Source organism: Tetrahymena thermophila (genome assembly GCF_000189635.1).
Source record: "Tetrahymena thermophila SB210 genomic scaffold scf_8254656, whole genome shotgun sequence".
In the NCBI taxonomy this organism is placed as follows: Eukaryota; Ciliophora; class Oligohymenophorea; order Hymenostomatida; family Tetrahymenidae; genus Tetrahymena; species Tetrahymena thermophila.
In genome coordinates this window covers 24,606-42,640 of record NW_002476424.1, presented here as the reverse complement: position 1 = coordinate 42,640, position 18,035 = coordinate 24,606, and the positions used below count along the sequence as shown (strand labels likewise).

General features: G+C 23.8%; 3 protein-coding genes across 3 annotated transcripts; all 3 read right to left on the bottom strand. All coding sequences in view use genetic code 6, as the record gives it.

The window, feature by feature from the left end:
- Window positions 1–405: 405 nt before the first annotated feature.
- On the bottom strand, window positions 406–6,159 carry TTHERM_001028831 (hypothetical protein; the record flags this gene model as incomplete). The annotated part of the gene is made up of 2 exons (XM_012797443.1): window positions 406–4,180; window positions 4,394–6,159. 2 exons carry the CDS (start codon window positions 6,157–6,159, stop codon window positions 406–408), a joined length of 5,541 nt encoding a protein of 1,846 aa, XP_012652897.1.
- A 2,916-nt stretch (window positions 6,160–9,075) lies between these two features.
- On the bottom strand, window positions 9,076–14,741 carry TTHERM_01028830 (hypothetical protein; the record flags this gene model as incomplete). Its single annotated transcript, XM_001015145.2, has 5 exons — window positions 9,076–9,106; window positions 9,163–9,456; window positions 9,526–12,407; window positions 12,519–12,813; window positions 12,976–14,741. The coding sequence occupies 5 exons, from the start codon at window positions 14,739–14,741 to the stop codon at window positions 9,076–9,078; spliced, it is 5,268 nt and encodes a 1,755-aa protein (XP_001015145.2).
- A 1,807-nt stretch (window positions 14,742–16,548) lies between these two features.
- On the bottom strand, window positions 16,549–17,486 carry TTHERM_001028815 (hypothetical protein; the record flags this gene model as incomplete). Its single annotated transcript, XM_012797442.1, has 2 exons — window positions 16,549–16,915; window positions 17,014–17,486. 2 exons carry the CDS (start codon window positions 17,484–17,486, stop codon window positions 16,549–16,551), a joined length of 840 nt encoding a protein of 279 aa, XP_012652896.1.
- Window positions 17,487–18,035: the final 549 nt, after the last annotated feature.

The window sequence follows — 18,035 nt, the reverse complement described above, 5'->3', positions numbered from 1 at the left end:
AAGGGAGGGAGAGGGGTTATGAATTTTTAGAAAAGAATATATTGATAATAGAAAATATTTATGCTAAATAACAAAAATAGATAAATTAAAATTAAAAAACTAATTAAAAACCAAATAAAATATACTCAAAACTTTGATAATAAAAGTAATGAATTTTATTCTTTAAAAAATGAATGTTATTGTATTATTGTTTAATAAATATTTTTCTTTAATAATAAAAATTTTTAAATAAGAAATGTCTATTAATATTTAAATTCAGAACTTAGAATAGATAAAAATCCATAATTTCAATTAAATCACTTTAGGTGTTTATGATTTAATTCTCGCCTTTGTTTTGTGTATGTTACGTTATCAAATGTTAATTAATTTAAACATTTTTTCAAAAGTTTCTTATTTAGCTTTTATTCAACAAATATCTTAAAACTATTTTTTAATTTTTTAAATATTATTTATCCTTTGATTATCTTTCTCTTAAGTTTAAAAACTCATTGTATTTAGCATCAAAATAGAATTTTCAACAAATTCCGTATTTGCTTGTTGATTGGTATTTATTGTAAAATCAGATTATTTTAAAGATTTAACTAACTATGGTTTTCTTTATTCTATATTTTGTTATGCACTGTTCATAGATTTTAATTCGATCTCTTATACATCCAATTATAAGAGTTATTCGTCTAATTCTGCATATTTATTTTGATTTATTGGAGAGCAAGGAAAACTTATTCCACTGAATTGATTAGTATCATTTATTTAATATGATGAGGTTAATGATACTTCAAAATGAGCATTTGCATTTTTAGCAAAGGTAGAAGCTTTCTTTTATCTCATTTTTTAAAATATTTTTTACTAATTAAATTATGATTAATCTGAATTATTTTAAATATTTGAAAACTAAGCATGATTTTAACCATGTGTTTAAATAATTTTTTCATAATTATTTTCTGTTTATTTTTAAAGAACCTGGATTTCAAAGCTTTTAACTATGAACTTAGAAGAATCTATAACTTTAATTAATATGCTTCCAATATCTTTTTTTTCTGGAATTCCACTAATTAATATAACTCCATTAATTAAATCTATAGAATGAATCCATGAAGGCAGTTTATCATTATCTGCTAATCCTTTTTCTAAATAATGGATGTCTAGAAGCTTACGCAAAGTATAGCAACATAAGGTATAAGAGCTTTATTCGAATGTCTAAACTGACTATATTAGATGGCTATATGTATGTAAGCTCTCTCCTTAAGTCACTTATAAGAATTTAGTAGATTTGCTAGAGAACCCTATGGCTCTTGATTTAATAGCTTCTTTCAGTAAATCTTAAAAAAATTTTATTTCCTTAGGATTTTTAGTATTTGGATCATAATAATATTTTGAAATAGAGCTAAAAATTTCTCTAAGAGAAGCAGAATATGTCTTTTCATTAATATTCATTTCAGGATAGGAATTTAAGTTATCAAAAGAAGGTTTTATGTCAACATATGCTTTATACCAATCTATTTCTAAATAATACTAACAAGCTTTACTCTGCATACATTCAAAAATTTTTTTAGTAATTTTATCTTTTTCTATTAAGTAGTCTACAAAATAGCAGCAAACAGCTTATGATAATAAAGAATTTCTTATTAAAAGAGATTCTAACTACTTTTTATTGAGAATTCTATTTTTTTCATTAAGATTTTCTTATTTTTATTTTATGAATTATAAAATTGATAAAAAGTTGATTTCCCCATTTTCGAATAGATTAATTTCATTTTGTGCATGATCATTTATGTTGCTTTACTCCATTTTAATGTGCAAGCTTGACATTTCTAATAGCTCACATCTTATGCAATCAGCAACAGATTTAGAGTTTACATTTTAATTAACTAATTTACTTTTCTATTTTATTTCATATTTCGTTGTCCTAAAATGATTTTGATTTTATTCAATCTAATTATTTTTTTGAAAATTTATTGTATTTGTTTACATATTTGGGTGAGAACTTTCTAATTTTTGGCTATTTTCATTTTAGTTAATAGCCTTGCTTACTGATAATCCTCTTTTTAAAGTTGGATTAAACTTTTAAGAACTTTACATCATAATATTTTTAGATTTTCTATCAACTATTGCTATTTCATCTTTATTTACTCCAAAAGGGTACATTTTATTAATAACCTCTTCTTCAAAACTAATATAGTCTTCTTCTTCTATATTTTTTAAATCCTATTCTGTATTTTTAGGATTAAAGTATTTGTAGCTTGTTGTCTAATTTTCCTTCATTAAATACATAGATAATTAACTCAAAATCTCTTTCTCTCCTATTGTTTTTTAGAAAAATATCCATAATTTCTTTGCTAAACCTCTAACATCATTAGTTATTGTTATTTATTTTTAATATATTTCTCCTACATAGGCAACATCTTTAGAGTAGATATATTATTATTTAAAATATATATTATAGATCAAATGCTTATACTTATACAATCCGAGTATACCAAATATAGGTCCAAGAATTTAAATAGCTAACTGAATAGCTAAACTGAAAGGTATCATGCATGGATTTATGGTAAATTGATCAACGCTATAAGTGTAACCATCTGTAGCATTAACTTAGATCACAACAAAATTGTTGAAATAAGAAACCGGGGGATTACCAGTTAACACTCTTTCTGTAGGAGAGAATTAAATCCAATAACCTTTAGGAATATCAACAAATTTGTTTTGTTATTTTATCTAAACTGAGTACTGTAAAATAGGTGAATCATTACATGTAAAGACTGAACTACTTATTTGATACTAAAAACTGTCATAAATGTAAATTTTTCCACTATCATATTTAGAGTTAAAGTCGCTTTATAAATTAATGTCTTTTGAAAGAGTAACAGGAGTTTATAAAGATAAAAAAATCAGGTCTTTATAAGAAAAGGTATTGATATAATCATAGTTAACTCCATCAGAAACTGTCATTTAAATTAATATATCTTCAGATGAAATATTGTTGCTAATTGAATACTTCACACCGTTTTATAAGATGCTATTTATATTATTAAGGCTACCCTCGAGTTTAAGCTAATCTTAGGCAGAAGAGATTAGAATAAGTACACTTGGATAGCTTTTATTGACAAATTTAATCTTGTTTGTAGGTAGAGTATATCCCCCATCAATTCTTTCAACAATTTGTAATTAAACTGTAATGTCATTTTAAATAGAAAATATTATTTAATTCTTATTTTTTAAATCAACTTGAATGGATTAAGTAATATAAAAGCTGATAGTATAATTTATAATATTTTAGTTTATAACATACTATATAAATTACTTAACAAGACTTAAATTCGAATCTTACCATTTTGCTAGATAAACTTATTCATTTATTCCAAGATTTAATTCTTAAGATGGAGTATAGGAAGGTTAAACGAATCCACTTTAATCCATAATTCCATTAATTATGCAGGCTTCCTTTATGGAAAGAGAGTCTTCATCGTTGATTTATAAGTAATTATTTACAAATGCTGAGTCTACTACCTACTGGTAAGTTAAGAAAACTACTTACTAAATAGTGTCAATATATTATCCTTCACTATCTTTTTAAAGGGAATCTTTACTAATGCTCAAACTTAATATTTAAGTACCTGGCTAAAATATTATCCACGAGGGTAAAGCTTGAAGAATGTTTTAAAAATAATACTGAGCGCTATTTACTCTTATACTTTAACTCTAATAAATGGGAACCAAATGCATCTCAATTTTTTATCCAACTTATAAAGGTTATCCTTTTGGTAAGACTTATCTCTTAAATTCATTAGAATTAGATAAGCTTTATACTAAATAAATTTAAGTATGCAAGATTATTTAATTTTAAATTTAAAGAAGATATAAGAAATACTAGCCTGTTATAAATACCTATGTATTATCACTCGTTAGACACAAGCTATAGTAACCGAATACACCTGAATCTCCAATAATTTATACAATTGTAGGTTTCAGAATATCAACTATGCTTATTAAAATTATTGAAGGATACTCATAAGTTGTAGCTAAAATATACTAGTCGTTTGAAATCAAAATTATATGATGAAGAGAACCCACTATCTTCAATTGCGATAATTCTGTTAGAGTATAATTAGGCTGATTTTACAATATTATAATACCTTTGAAAGTGGCAGCTAAAATTCCATACTACTAGTCTTAAGTTAATCTAAAAAAATTAATAAAAAAAAAAAAAGTTAATTTAATTATTTTTTTAGCTAAATAAATCAAAGAAATAAAAATAAATCAATCAATCTTAAAATAAGCTTTTAAGAATCAATTATTCATAATAAAGGCACCTCATTTGAAAAATTTGAATGATACACTTCTTGTATTTTAAATTAATTATATAAATTAAATAGTAAGTAAATTTAATCATTACTTAAAATCTGCAGTTCCATAAGAAAAATATGAAGAAACTATTTAAGGATTTAACAGATCAGTAATATTTCCTACTAGAATTCCATAAGTGTCTAGCCTCATGAATATTTTGTTTTCATCTTTACCTATAAAGGCTGCATTAAAGCTAGTATCTCCTTATGTGTACTTATATGTATCTATGACGCTGACAATAAAAGGATTGAGAGGGTCTTTAATAGAAATTATATATCCGTTTATATAATTAACAACAATTCCAAATTAAAAATCTTTGAAGAAATCAACATAGATATATGCAACAAAAGGAGAACTTAAAGTAACATTTTCTTTTAATATTACTGGAGAACTAGAATTACTAAAATCAATAATTGATAATCCTGCTCCTATGCGAGTTAGATAAGCTGTGCTATTATCTTTGAGAAAACTAATTTTACTATTTGGAAATGACGAACTTGATTGTCTATAGACAAACGATAAACTCTCTAAAATTCCTTGTCCAGAATATTTAAACGCAGCAGATCCATAATCAGCTCTCGCTATATAAAGTTCTTGCTTATTCTAATTGAAAATGCAAGAGTAATCTAGACTGCCATGTTTACGGTTTTCTTTGTAGAAGTTATAAGAACTAAGTTAATACTAATTCAACATTAAATTTGGAACATCTCTGTTGAAATTTGGGGTAGTCCTTTCAAAAATTTACAGTGTTAATGAGTTTGTATAATAAAGGAGATCTTCTGAGCTGCTTAACTTTATATCATTAGAGCTAGAATCAACAAATATTCTTTGGACAATTTAGAATGTCTTATTCTGAACATCATATACTTAAACTCCCAACGATCTAAATTATGTATAGAGATATCTTCTATTTTAAGAAAGATACATTTAACCACCTAATCCTTCAAATTCAGTTAAATCAATCTACTAAAATATTGTAGAAGTACAAGTCTAGCCTCCGCTATCTAGAAAATTTTGAATATTGAAAATATATGCACCTCTATATTGCATCATAATAGCGATCGTGTTCTCATCAAGTAGTTAGAAATTGACAACGTCAAAAAAGAGAGGCTTTAGAAAACAGGAATAAGTAAAAGAAATACTGCTTATATTTTAACCGTTGTTAACTTTAAAAAACTAAACTCCTACATTTGATGTAGTAACTAAAGCAAAAGAGTATTATCTAATAAACTCAATTTATAAGGTATTAATTCCATTAACAATAACTGATTATAGATGGATAAACCCTTAACTTGGCTATCTAAAATCAAATATTTAAAATTAGGTATAGCACATTAAAAAGAGGACATTATTATCCAGAGGCCATAGTACTATCTAATTTATTGATAAATTACCTTTAGATACTCCTTTTATTGTGATAGAAAAAGGCCAAATTTTAGTATCAATGCCAAAAAATAAACCTGTCGAATGTCCAATCCATAGAAAATTAGTAGTATCGCTGTAAGTTATTCCCTATGTTGTTCCATTAAGTGCGAGAGTGTCATTAAAAACGATTTAAGGGTTATTTAAATTTGTAGTATCAAAGATATATACTCCGCATTTTGCCATGCTAAGTGCTACATATTTTTTAGATGATTGGGTAAATGGTTAAATCTGATATGATTATCCATCTTTACATAACAAAGAAGTATCTATTGTTAAAGATGGGACTGGTTAAAAAACAGGAATGTTTTTTTCATCCTATGGACTCAGATTATAAGAGATACTTCTCTGTATTAAGCTAAAAAGTAGATAAACTAAGATAACTGATAACATTATATGATATTAATTGTTTTTTTTTTTGTAATTAATACTTTTAAATTAATTAATTATTTATTTTTTGTTTAGATTAATCTTTTAGATTCTTAATATCAGTGAAAAACTATTAATTATTTAAATAATAGTTTAAAAGTTGATAAAATTGCCAAACAAAATTCATTAATTATGAAAAGCAATTTTTTAAAATTTCTTGATAAATACAAACAAATAAGTGTAAATAAAATTTAAATAATTAATTACTATTACTGGACTAATTTTTTAATCAACACTAGAAGGTAGATCAATACTATTACTACTAACTTTATTTATACTAAACAAACCAAATCCCATTTCACTTTTTTTAAAATGATTATTTTTATTTTGGTGATTGAAAAATATCTAAAGTATCTAACAAAAAAAATACTTATATCTCTCTACTTTTTGCCTACCCAACCTTTAAAAAATCAAAAAAATAAAGGAAAAAATTAATTTAAATTAGACTCTCTCAAAAATGGGTATTAATGTATTAAGTTATAAATATTTTACAGTATTTATTTTTATTTATAAATACACACCTGATTAGTATCTTTATATTTTTAAAAAGATCAACTTTAGTCAAATCTTCAAAAATTGATTTTACTGGAGTTATTTCAATTATTAAAATTTCAACTAGAGTTAAATCAAAAATAAATAATTGTTACAATGATTCTTCTATCTAAATTCAAGTCATTAGCTAGAACAGACCTCTACTTTGGCAATAATAAAGCTAATATTATGTATTAATATTTCACAGTAATAAATTTTTATAAAGTTTATTGAAAAAGTAGTATGTTACTTATTAGACTAATTTCAATATTAATTGGATTTACAAAAAAACTAAAATAATTTATTTAATTAAGTATTTTTCTTTAAATTTTTTTAATATTGTATTTTGAAAGTTTTCAATAAATTTTAAATTAATATTCAATTTTTGTTATTTACTATTTCTCAAAAACATATGAATTATTGTAAATTGATACTTGACTAATCAAAAAATATTAATATAGCTTAATTTTGCGAAAATTTAAAAATATTAAACAATTTTTAAACTAAATTGTTTTAGAAAATGTTTAAAATAGATAAAAGAACTAAGATGTGATTTATAACTTAGCCATACAAAATCTGCATCAATCACTAGGGAGTAACGGAAATAAATAACTAAAAACTTATAGCATATTTTAGTATCATAACATAGTAAGGCAATAATTAAATAGCATTAAGACATGTAAAAATATTTAACTAAGAATTTTAAATTATTATTATTATTATTATATTTCTAATTAATTTTTAAAATGATTAACCAAGATCCAAAAAATATTGACTATTTTGAAGAATTTAAGCTTTTTGATTCTAAAATTAGCACTGATAGTTCTATGCCATCTATTATATCACCGTTAGGTTTTCTATCTCTTTCTTTTTCTTAATTAAAAGTTTGAAGAAGGTAAAATTTAAATATCAAAAAGAAGAAACAAGAAAGCTCTCCCAAATTAGAAGTTTTTTTTTTAATAAATCTTAAATATAAAAAAATTTACTTTTATTTTTCCTTTTCAGTTTCTTCTTATTTTTGTTTCCTTTTTAATTATTAAAACACATTCATCTTGTTGATCTTTTTATTATTCTAAAGGTTCATAAGAATTATCTTCTTAATCTTCTTCATAATTTTATAGGTTAGCAGATTATTAAATAACAAAAAGTTGCAGGAGTTTGATTTATAAATAAAGTAAGCAAAAACTCATAAGAAAAAAGATAATAACGAATATGATGAAAAAGAGGAAGAAGAGATCTCAGTGGATGACATTTTCGCATAATATGAAAGAGGAGAAATAATTAAGAAAAATTTTTTAGAAAAGCAATAAGTATAGCTTTCAGTTGGAGAGCTGAAGGCAATACTTAAATAATTTGAATTAGATATGTGATTTTAAGTAGAAAAACAATATTTAAGATGCAATTTACAAAGGAAGATAAGTGGAGAATGTATGGAATGGTAATTAATATCAATTAATTTGGTATTATCACTTGAAAATATATTTAAATAGCTATTAATACACAAAATTTTATTTTAAATTTAAAAACCATTCTTGATTAATCAAAATGAAATTAAGCTAAATAAGTTATTAAAATATTGCATTTTTTAAATTATTATTAGTGTTTTGATAGCATAATTTATTTACTCTAAGTGAATCTTATTGCAGTTAAAATTCTCCTTTAATATATTAAAAGTTAAAAATATATTTGAGTATTGGTTTAAAATACATTTTTTTAAAAATAATTGGTATTGATTGGTTCATTGTGTTTTCAAAATATTGGATGTGAAAAATTAACCAATACTCCATATTTTGTCACCACTAACAGCTTTATTAAAAAATTAAGATATTTTATACCAAATGCGTATTTCACTTCTAATATAAAAATTTTAGAAGGGAGAAGGGATATGAATTTTTATAGCAGACTAGATATAGATAATAGAAAATATTTAGGCTAAATACCAAAAATAGATGAATTAAAATTAGAAAACTGATTAAAAACAAAAAAAAATATTCTAATTAATTACTTTGATAATAAAAATAATGAATTAAAGGAACTTAAAAAATGAATATTATTCTTTAAAAATATAATATAATTACATTATTGTTAAAATAAATATTATTTCATTAATAATAAAATTTTTTAAAGATGAGATACCTATTTATCTATCTATCTATTGGTAATTAAATTTAGAACTTAGAAAGATAAAATCAAATTTCAGCTAAACCACTTTAGATGTTTATGATTTACTTTTCGTCTTCATTTAGTGTATGCTATTTTTTCAAATGTGAATTAATGTAATACCTTTTTTCAATAGTTTCTTATTTAGCTTTTAGTCAAGGAATATTTTAAAGTTATTTTTAAATTTATTCAATATTATTAACATTTTGATTATCTATCTCTTAAGTTTATAAACTAATTGTATTTAGCATCAAATAAGAATTTTCAGGTAATTACTTATTTGCTTGTTGACTCATATTTACAGCAAAATCAGATTATTTTAATGACTTAACTAACTATTATTTTCTTTATTGTATATTTTGTTAAGCAGTTTTCATAGATTTTAATTCAATCTCTTATACTTCATCCAATTATAAGGGTTATTCATCTAAGTCTGCATATTTAATGTGATTTATTGGGGAATAAGGAGAGCTTTCTCCATTTAATTGATTAATATCATGTATTTAATATGATTAGGCTAATTAAATTTCAAGATTAGCATTTTTAGCAAAGGTAGAAGCTTTCTTTAATCTATTTTTTTAATATATTTTTTACAAATTAAATTATGATTAGTCTGAATTATTTTAAATATTTATTAACTAAGTATGATTTTAACCATGTGTTTAAATTATTTTCTCTCCGTTATTTTCTGTTTATTTTTAAAGAACTTGGATTTCAAAGCTTTTAACAATGAACTAAGATGAGTCTATAATTTTAATTAATATGCTTCCTATATCTTTTTTCTCTGGAATTCCACTAATTAATATTACTCCATTAATTAAATCTATAGAGTGAATCCAAGAAGGCAGTTTTTCATTATCTGTTAATCCTTTTTCTAAGTAATGGATGTCTAGAAGCTTACGCAAAGTATAACAACATAAGGTATAAGAGCTTTTTTCGAATGTCTTAACTGACTAAATTAGGTGGCTAAATGTATGTAAGCTCTCTCCTTGAGTCACTTAAAGGAATTAAGTAGATTTGCTAGAGAACCCAATGGCCCTTGATTTAATAGCTTCTTTGAGTAAAGCCTAGAAAAATCTTATTTCCTTAGGATTTTTAGTATCTGGATCATAATAATATCTTGAAATAGAGCTAAAAATTTCTCTAAGAGAAGCAGAATATGTCTTTTCATTAATATTAATTTCAGGGTAAGAATTCATGTTATCAAAAGAATGTTTTATGTCAACATATGCTTTATACCAATCTATTTTCAAATAATACTGGCAAGCTTTACTATGCATACATTCAAATATTTTTTTAGTAATTTTATCTTTTTCGATTAAGTAGTCTACAAAATAGCAGCAAATAGCTTATGACAACATAGAATATCTATTTAAAAGAGATTCTAGCTACTTTTCATTAAGAATTCTATTTTTTTCATGTAGCTATTCTTATTTTTATTTAATGAATTATAAAATTGATGAAAAATTAATTTGCCCATTTTCAAAAAGATTAATTTCATTTCCCTCTAGATAATTTATGTTGCTTTAATCCATTTTAATGTGTTAGGTTGACATTTGTAATAGATCAAATCTTATGCTGTCAGCTACAGATTTAGAGTTTACATTTTAATCCACTAATTTTCTTTTCTACTTTACTTCATATTTAGTTGATTTAAAAAGATTTTGATTTTATTAAATCTAGTTATTAATTTGAAAATTTGTAGTACATTTTTCCGTATTTGGTAGAGAACATTCAAATTTTGGACTATTTTCATTTTAGTTAATAGTCTTGGTTACTGATAATCCTCTTTTTAAAGATAGATTTAACTTTTGCGAACTTTGCATCATAATATTTTTAGATTTTCTATCTACTATTCCTATTTAATCTTTATTTACTCCAAAAGGGTACATTTTATTAATAACCTCTTCTTCAAAACTAATATCATCTTCTTCTTCTATATTTTTTAAATCCTCCTCTCTCTTTTTAGGATTAAAGTATTGGTAGCTTGTAGCCTAATTTTCTTTCATTAATTACTGAGATAATTAACACAAAATCTCTTTCTCTCCTAGTGTTTTTTGGAAAAATTTCCATAATTTCTTTGCTAAACCTCTAACATCATTAGTTATTGTTATTTATTTTTAATATATTTCTCCTACATAAGCAACATCTTTAGAGTAGATATATTATTATTTAAAATATATATTATAGATCAAATGCTTATACTTATACAATCCTAGTATACCAAATATAGGTCCAAGAATTTAAATAGCTAACTGAATAGCGTAACTGAAAGGTATCAGGCAAGGATTTATGGTAAATTGGTCAACACTATAAGTGTAGCCATCTGTAGCATTAACTTAGATCACAACAAAGCTGTTAAAATAAGAAACTGGGGGATTTCCAGTTAACACTCTATCAGTAGGAGAGAATTAAATCCAATAACCTTTAGGAATATCAACAAATTGGTTTTCTTATTTTATCTTAACTGAGTACTGTAAAATAGGTGAATCATTACATGTAAAGACTGAGCTACTTATTTGATACTAAAAACTGTCATAAATATAAATTTTTCCACTATCATATTTAGAGTTAAAGTCACTTTATAAATTAATGTCTTATGAAAGAGTAACTGGAGTTTATAGAGATAAAAAAACCGCGTCTTTATAAGAAAAGGTATTGATATAATCATAGTTAACTCCATCAGAAACTGTCATTTAAATTAATATATCTTCAGAGGAAATGTTTTTACTAATTGAATACTTCAAACCGTTTTATAAGATGCTATTTATATTATTAAGGCTACCCTCAAGTTTAAGTTAATCTGAGGCAGAAGAAATTAGAATAAGTACACTTGAATAGCTTTTATTGACAAATTTAATCTTGTTTGTTGGTAGAGTATATCCCCCAGCAATTCTTTCAACAATTTGTAATTCAACTGTTATGTCATTTGAAATAGAAAATATAATTTAATTCTTATTTTTTAAATCAACTTGAATGGATTAAGTAATATAAAAGCTGATAGTATAATTTATAATATTTTAGTTTATAACATACTATATAAATTTCTTAACGAGGCTTTATTACGACCCTTACCATTTTGCTAGATAAATTTATTCATTTATTCCAAGATTTAATTCTTAAGATGGAGTATAGGAAGGTTAAACGAATCCACTTTAATCCATAATTCCAGTAATTATGCAGGCTTCCTTTATAGAAAGAGAGTCATCATCGTTGATTTGTAGGTAATTATTTACAAAAGCTGAGTCTACTACTGACTAGTAAGTTAGGAAAACTACTTACTGAATAGTGTCAATATACTACCCTTCACTATCTCTTTAAAGGGAATCTTTGCTGATGCTCAAGCTTAATATTTAAGTGCTTGGCTAAAATATTATCCACGAGGGTAAAGCTTGAAGAGTATTTTAAAAATAATACTGAGCACTGTTAACTCTTATACCTTAACTCTAATAAATGGGAACCAAATGCATCTCAATTTTTTAGCCAACTTATAATGGTTATCTTTTTGGCAAGACTTATCGCTTAAATTGATTAGAATTAGATAAGCTTTATAGTAAATAAATTTAAGTATGCAAGATTATTTAATTTTAAACTTAAAGAAGATATAAGAAATACTAGTTTGTTATAAATACCTATGTATTATCACTTGTAAGACACAAGCTATAGTAACCACATGCACCTGAATCTCCAATAATTTACACAATTGTAGGTTTAAGAATATCAACTATGCTTATTAGAATTATTGAAGAATATTCAAAAGTTGTAGCTAAAATATACTAATCATTTGACATTAAAATGAAATGATGAAGAGAACCCACTACCTTCAATTCAGATATTTGTGTTAGTGTATAATTAGGTTGATTTTACAATATTATAATACCTTTGAAAGTGGCAGCTAAAATGCCATACTTTTCGTCTTAAGTTAATCTAAAAAAAATTAATAAAAATTTTTAAGTAAAAAATTTTTTAATTTGATTAATAATAAATAGCAAAAAAGTCAATTTAATTATATTTTTAGCTAAATACTCTTCTTGTATTTTATTAGTTAAATAGTAAGTATTTAAAAATGTAAAAGAATTTAATCAATACTTAAAATCTGCACATCCAAAAGCAAAAAATGAAGAAATTATTTAAGGATTTAACGGGTCAGTAATATTTCCTACGAACATGCCAAGAGATTCGAGCATCATGAACATTCTATTGTTGTCTTTACTTATAAATGCTTTAATAAAGCTAGCATCTCCTCCTGTGTACTTATATGTATCTATGACACTGATAATAAAAGGATTTAGAGGGTCTTTAATAGAAATTATATATCCATTTACGTAATTACAAACAACTCCAAATTAAAAATCTTTGAAAAATTCTACATAAACAAAGGCAACAATAGGAGAACCTAAAGTAACATTTTCTTTTAATATTACTGGAGAACTAGAATTACTAAAATCGATAATTGATAATCCACCTGCTATACGAGATAGATAAGCTGTGCTATTATCTTAGAGAAAAGCAATTTTACTATTTGGAAACGGTTTACTTGATTATCTATAGACGAATGATTAACTCTCTAAAATTCCTTGTCCAGGATATTTAAAAACAGCAGCTCCAAAATCAGCTCTCGCCATATATAGTTCTTGTTTATTCTAGTTGAAATAGCAGTAGTAATCTAGACTGCCAGTTTTACGCTCTTCTTTGAAGAAGTTATAAGAAGTAATCTAATACTAATTCAGCATTAAATTTGGAACGTCTCTGTTGAAGTTTGGCGTAGTCCTTTCAAATATTTACAATGTTAATGAGTTCGTATAATAAAGGAGATCTTCTGCACTGCTTAATCGTATATCGTTACAGTTAGATTCAATAAATATTCTTTGGACAATTTAGAATGTCTTATCCTTAACATCATATACTTGAACTCCCACTGATCTAAATTATGTATAGAGATATCTTCTATTTTAAGAAAGATACATTTAACCACCTTATCCTTCAATTTCAGTTTAATCAATCCACTAAAATATAGTAGTTGTACAAGTCTAGCCTCCACTATCAAGAAAATTTTAAATATTATAGATATAAGCACCTCTGTATACCATCATAATAGCGATCGTATTCTCATCAATTAGTTAGAAATTAGTAACATCAAAAAACAAAGGCTTTAGAAAACAGGAATAAGTAAAAGAGATACTGTTTATATCTTTTCCATTGCTAACTGTAAAAAACTAAACTCCTACATTTGATGTAGTAACTAAAGCAATTGAATATCCTCTAACAAATTCAATTTAGAAGGTATTAATTCCATTAACGTTTACTGATTATAGATAGATCAACCCTTAGCTTGGCTCCCTAAAATTAAATATTTAAAATTAGGTAAAACACATTAAAAAGAGGACATTATTATCCAGAGGCCATAGGATTATCTTGTTTATTGATAAATTACCTTTAGATACTCCTTTAACGGTGATAGCAAAAGGTTAAATTTTAGTATCGATACCAAAAAATTAACCAGTCGAATGTCCAATCCATAGAAACTTTGTAGTATCACTGAAAGTTATTCCCTATGTGTATCCATTAAAAGCAAGCGTGTCATTAAAAACGATCAAAGGATTATTTAAATAAGTAATATCAAAGATATATACTCCACAATTTCCCATGCTAAGCGCTACATATTTTTTAGACGATTGAGTAAATGGTTATAACTAATTTGATTATGCATCCTTACATAGTAAAGAAGTATCTATTGTTAAAGATGGAACTGGCTGAAAAACAGGAACATTTATTTCATCTTCTGGACTAAGGTTATAAGAGATACTTCTCTGTATTAAACTGAAAAGTAAATAAACTAAGATAGTTGATAACATTATTATAATATTAATTGTTTTTTTAATTAATTAATACTTTTCAATTATTTAATTGATTATTTATTTATTTTTTGCTGAATTTGATTTTTTATATTAGTAATAACAGTGATAAATGATTTACTTTATATAAAGGCCGCCTTTAAAATCAAAAAATTTAAAAATAAAATAGCTTAATAAAATCAGTTAATTATGAAAAGCATTTTTCTATAGCTAAAGTTTTCTTTAGAACTTAGGAAAATTATAAGCAAATAAATGTAAATAAAATATAAATAATCAACCTATTCTACTGGATTAATTTTTTAATTTATACAAGAAGGTTGCTTGATACTTAAATTTGTGATTTTATTTTTATAACCCTGAACAAACCTAAATCCCATTTCTGATTTTTTAAAAATAATATATTTTTTCTAGATACTTATTTCTTGCGATTGAAAAATATCGAAATTATTCAATAACCTACAAAAAACATACTTATATCCCTCTATTTATTTGCATGCCCATCCTTTTAAGATTCAAAAAAATTAAGCAAATTGCTTAAGTTAACTTCTCTCAAAAATGGGTATTAATGTAAGGAGTTATTAATATTTTACAGTATTTATTTTTGTTCATCAATACTTAGCTAATTTTTATTTTGGTATATTTTTAAATAAATTAAAAATAATAGCTGATGAAAATTTAAGAATGTATATAATATTTTATAAAACTAATATTTTTTTTCATAATTTTTGGATATTGCGATTAATATTAATGTAATCTCAAATCAACTTTATTCAAGCATTCAAAAATTCATTTACTGGAGTTATTTCAGTTATTTAGAATTTCAACTAGAGTAAATAAAAAAAATTAAAAGTTGCTTAACATAATCCCACTATGTAAATTCAATTTATTATTTAGGACAGACCTCTGTGCTGAATATGCTAATATTATGTATTAGTAATTCATAGTAATTAATTTTTATTATGGTTATAGAAAAAGTAATTGTTTATTACTTAGTTAATTCAGATATTTTATTTGATTTACTAAAAACTAAAATAATTTATTAAACTAACAATTTTTCTAAAATTATTTATAATGTTGTATTTTGAAAACAGTTTATTGAATTTTTTTTTAATATACTACTTTATTCTTTAATCTTTATTTATTAAAATTGATTTTTTTCTAATTCAATCAATATTTAAGCAATTTAATTTTATGATAATTTTAAAATACTAAGCAATATTTAAAATAAACTGCTTTAGATGAAGATTAAGATAAATAACTAAATAGAATTATTAGAATTAGGAGCGGATTTACAACTTAGCTCTCAAAAATATGCTTCAATCACTAAGAAGTAATCGAAATGAATAATTAAAAATATATATTAAATTTTAGTATCGTAATAAGGCAATAATTAAAAGACATTTAATCCTCTAAAAATTTAAAACTAAGAATTTAAGATTGCTATTATATTTCTGACAAGATTTTAAATTAATTAATTGATTGTTAATTTTTTGTTTATCATGATCTTTTAAATTCGTAATATAAGTGACTATCTATTGATTATTTAAATAATGCTTTCTAAAATAAAATAGCTAATTATGAAGAATTTTTCTAAAATTTGTCTAGAAAAACAAACATATAACTGTAAATAAAATTTATATAATTAATTACTATCACTGGACTAGTTTTTTAATCAATACTAGAAGGTAACTCGATACTAATACTTCTAATTTTATTTATTTACTAAACAAACCTAAATCCCATTTCTCTATTTTTCTTTTTTTAAAATGATTATTTTTATTTCAGCAATTGAAAAATATCAAAAGTATCAAACAAAAAATATACTTATTTCCCTCTACTTTTTTGCCTACCCAGCCTTATAAGAATCAAAAAATAAACGAATCATTTAAATTAGACTCTCTTAAAAATGGGTATAAATATAACGAGTTATAAACATTTTACAGTACTTATTTTTATTCTTCAATACATACCCTATTTGTATCTTGATATATTTTTATATAAATTAAAAAGTATGATTGATAAAAATTAAAAGGTGGTTTTTAATACTTTATAAAACTACTATTTTTTTCATAATTTAAACATATTGTAATTACTATTTATATAATCTCAAATCAACTTTAGTCAAACCTTCAAAAATTAATTTGAATGGAGTTATTTAAGTTATTAAATTTTAACTAGATGTAATCAAAAATAGACATGTTAATATTATTCTGCTATCTAAATTCAAGTCATTGGCTCGGATAGAACTCTGTTTTGGCTATATGTTATTTACTATTTCTCAAAAATATATTGAATTATTTTAAATTGATATTCTACTTAAGAAAATGATTAAAATAGCTAAATAGAATTATAAGAATTAGAATATGATTTATAACTTAGCTACAAAAATATGCATTAATCACTTGGGAGCAATGGATACAATAACTAAAATCTTATAGTACATTTAAGTATCATAACATAATAAGGCAATAATTAAAAAGCATTATTGCATGTAAAAATATAAATCTAAGAATTTTAAAATTATTATTATATTTCTGATTACTTTTTAAAATAATGAAGCAAGATCCAAAAAATATTGACTATTTTGACGGATTTAAGCTTATTTATTCTAAAAATAGCACTGATATTGAATGCCTTCTATTATTTCGCTTTAAGGTATTCAATCTCCTCCTTTTTCTTAATTAAAAGTTTTAAAAAGGTAAAATTTAGATTAAAAATATAATTGGCTGTTATATCTCCATTCATTTAGTTTAGATGTAAAAGAATCCAAAAAGAAGAAACAAAAAAGCTTTATTATATAAGAAATCGAATTATTTTTAATAAATTCTAAATATAAAGAAATTTGCTTTTCCTTTTAAGTTTCTTCTTATTTTTGTTTCCTTTTTTATTATTAAAACAGGTTATTCTGGAGTTTCTTAAGCAAATATTTAATTACCATTTTAAGAATATCATCTTTTAAATTCATTAACCTTTTGTTAAAGTTAAAATTATCTAAATCTTCATCTTGTTGTCCTATTTATTATTCAAAAGGTTCATAAGAATTATCTTCTTAATCTTCTTCATATATTTTTAGGTTAGCAGATTATTAAATAACAAAAAGTTGTAGGAGTTTGATTAATAAATAAAGTAAGCAATAACTCACAAGAAAAAAATAAACTAAATGAATATGACGAAGAAAAGGAATAAGAGATCTAAGAGGATGATATTTTCGCATAATATAAAAGGGGAGAGATAACTAAGGAAAAATTTTTAGAAAAGTAATAAGTATAGCTTTCAGTTGGAGCGCTGAAGACA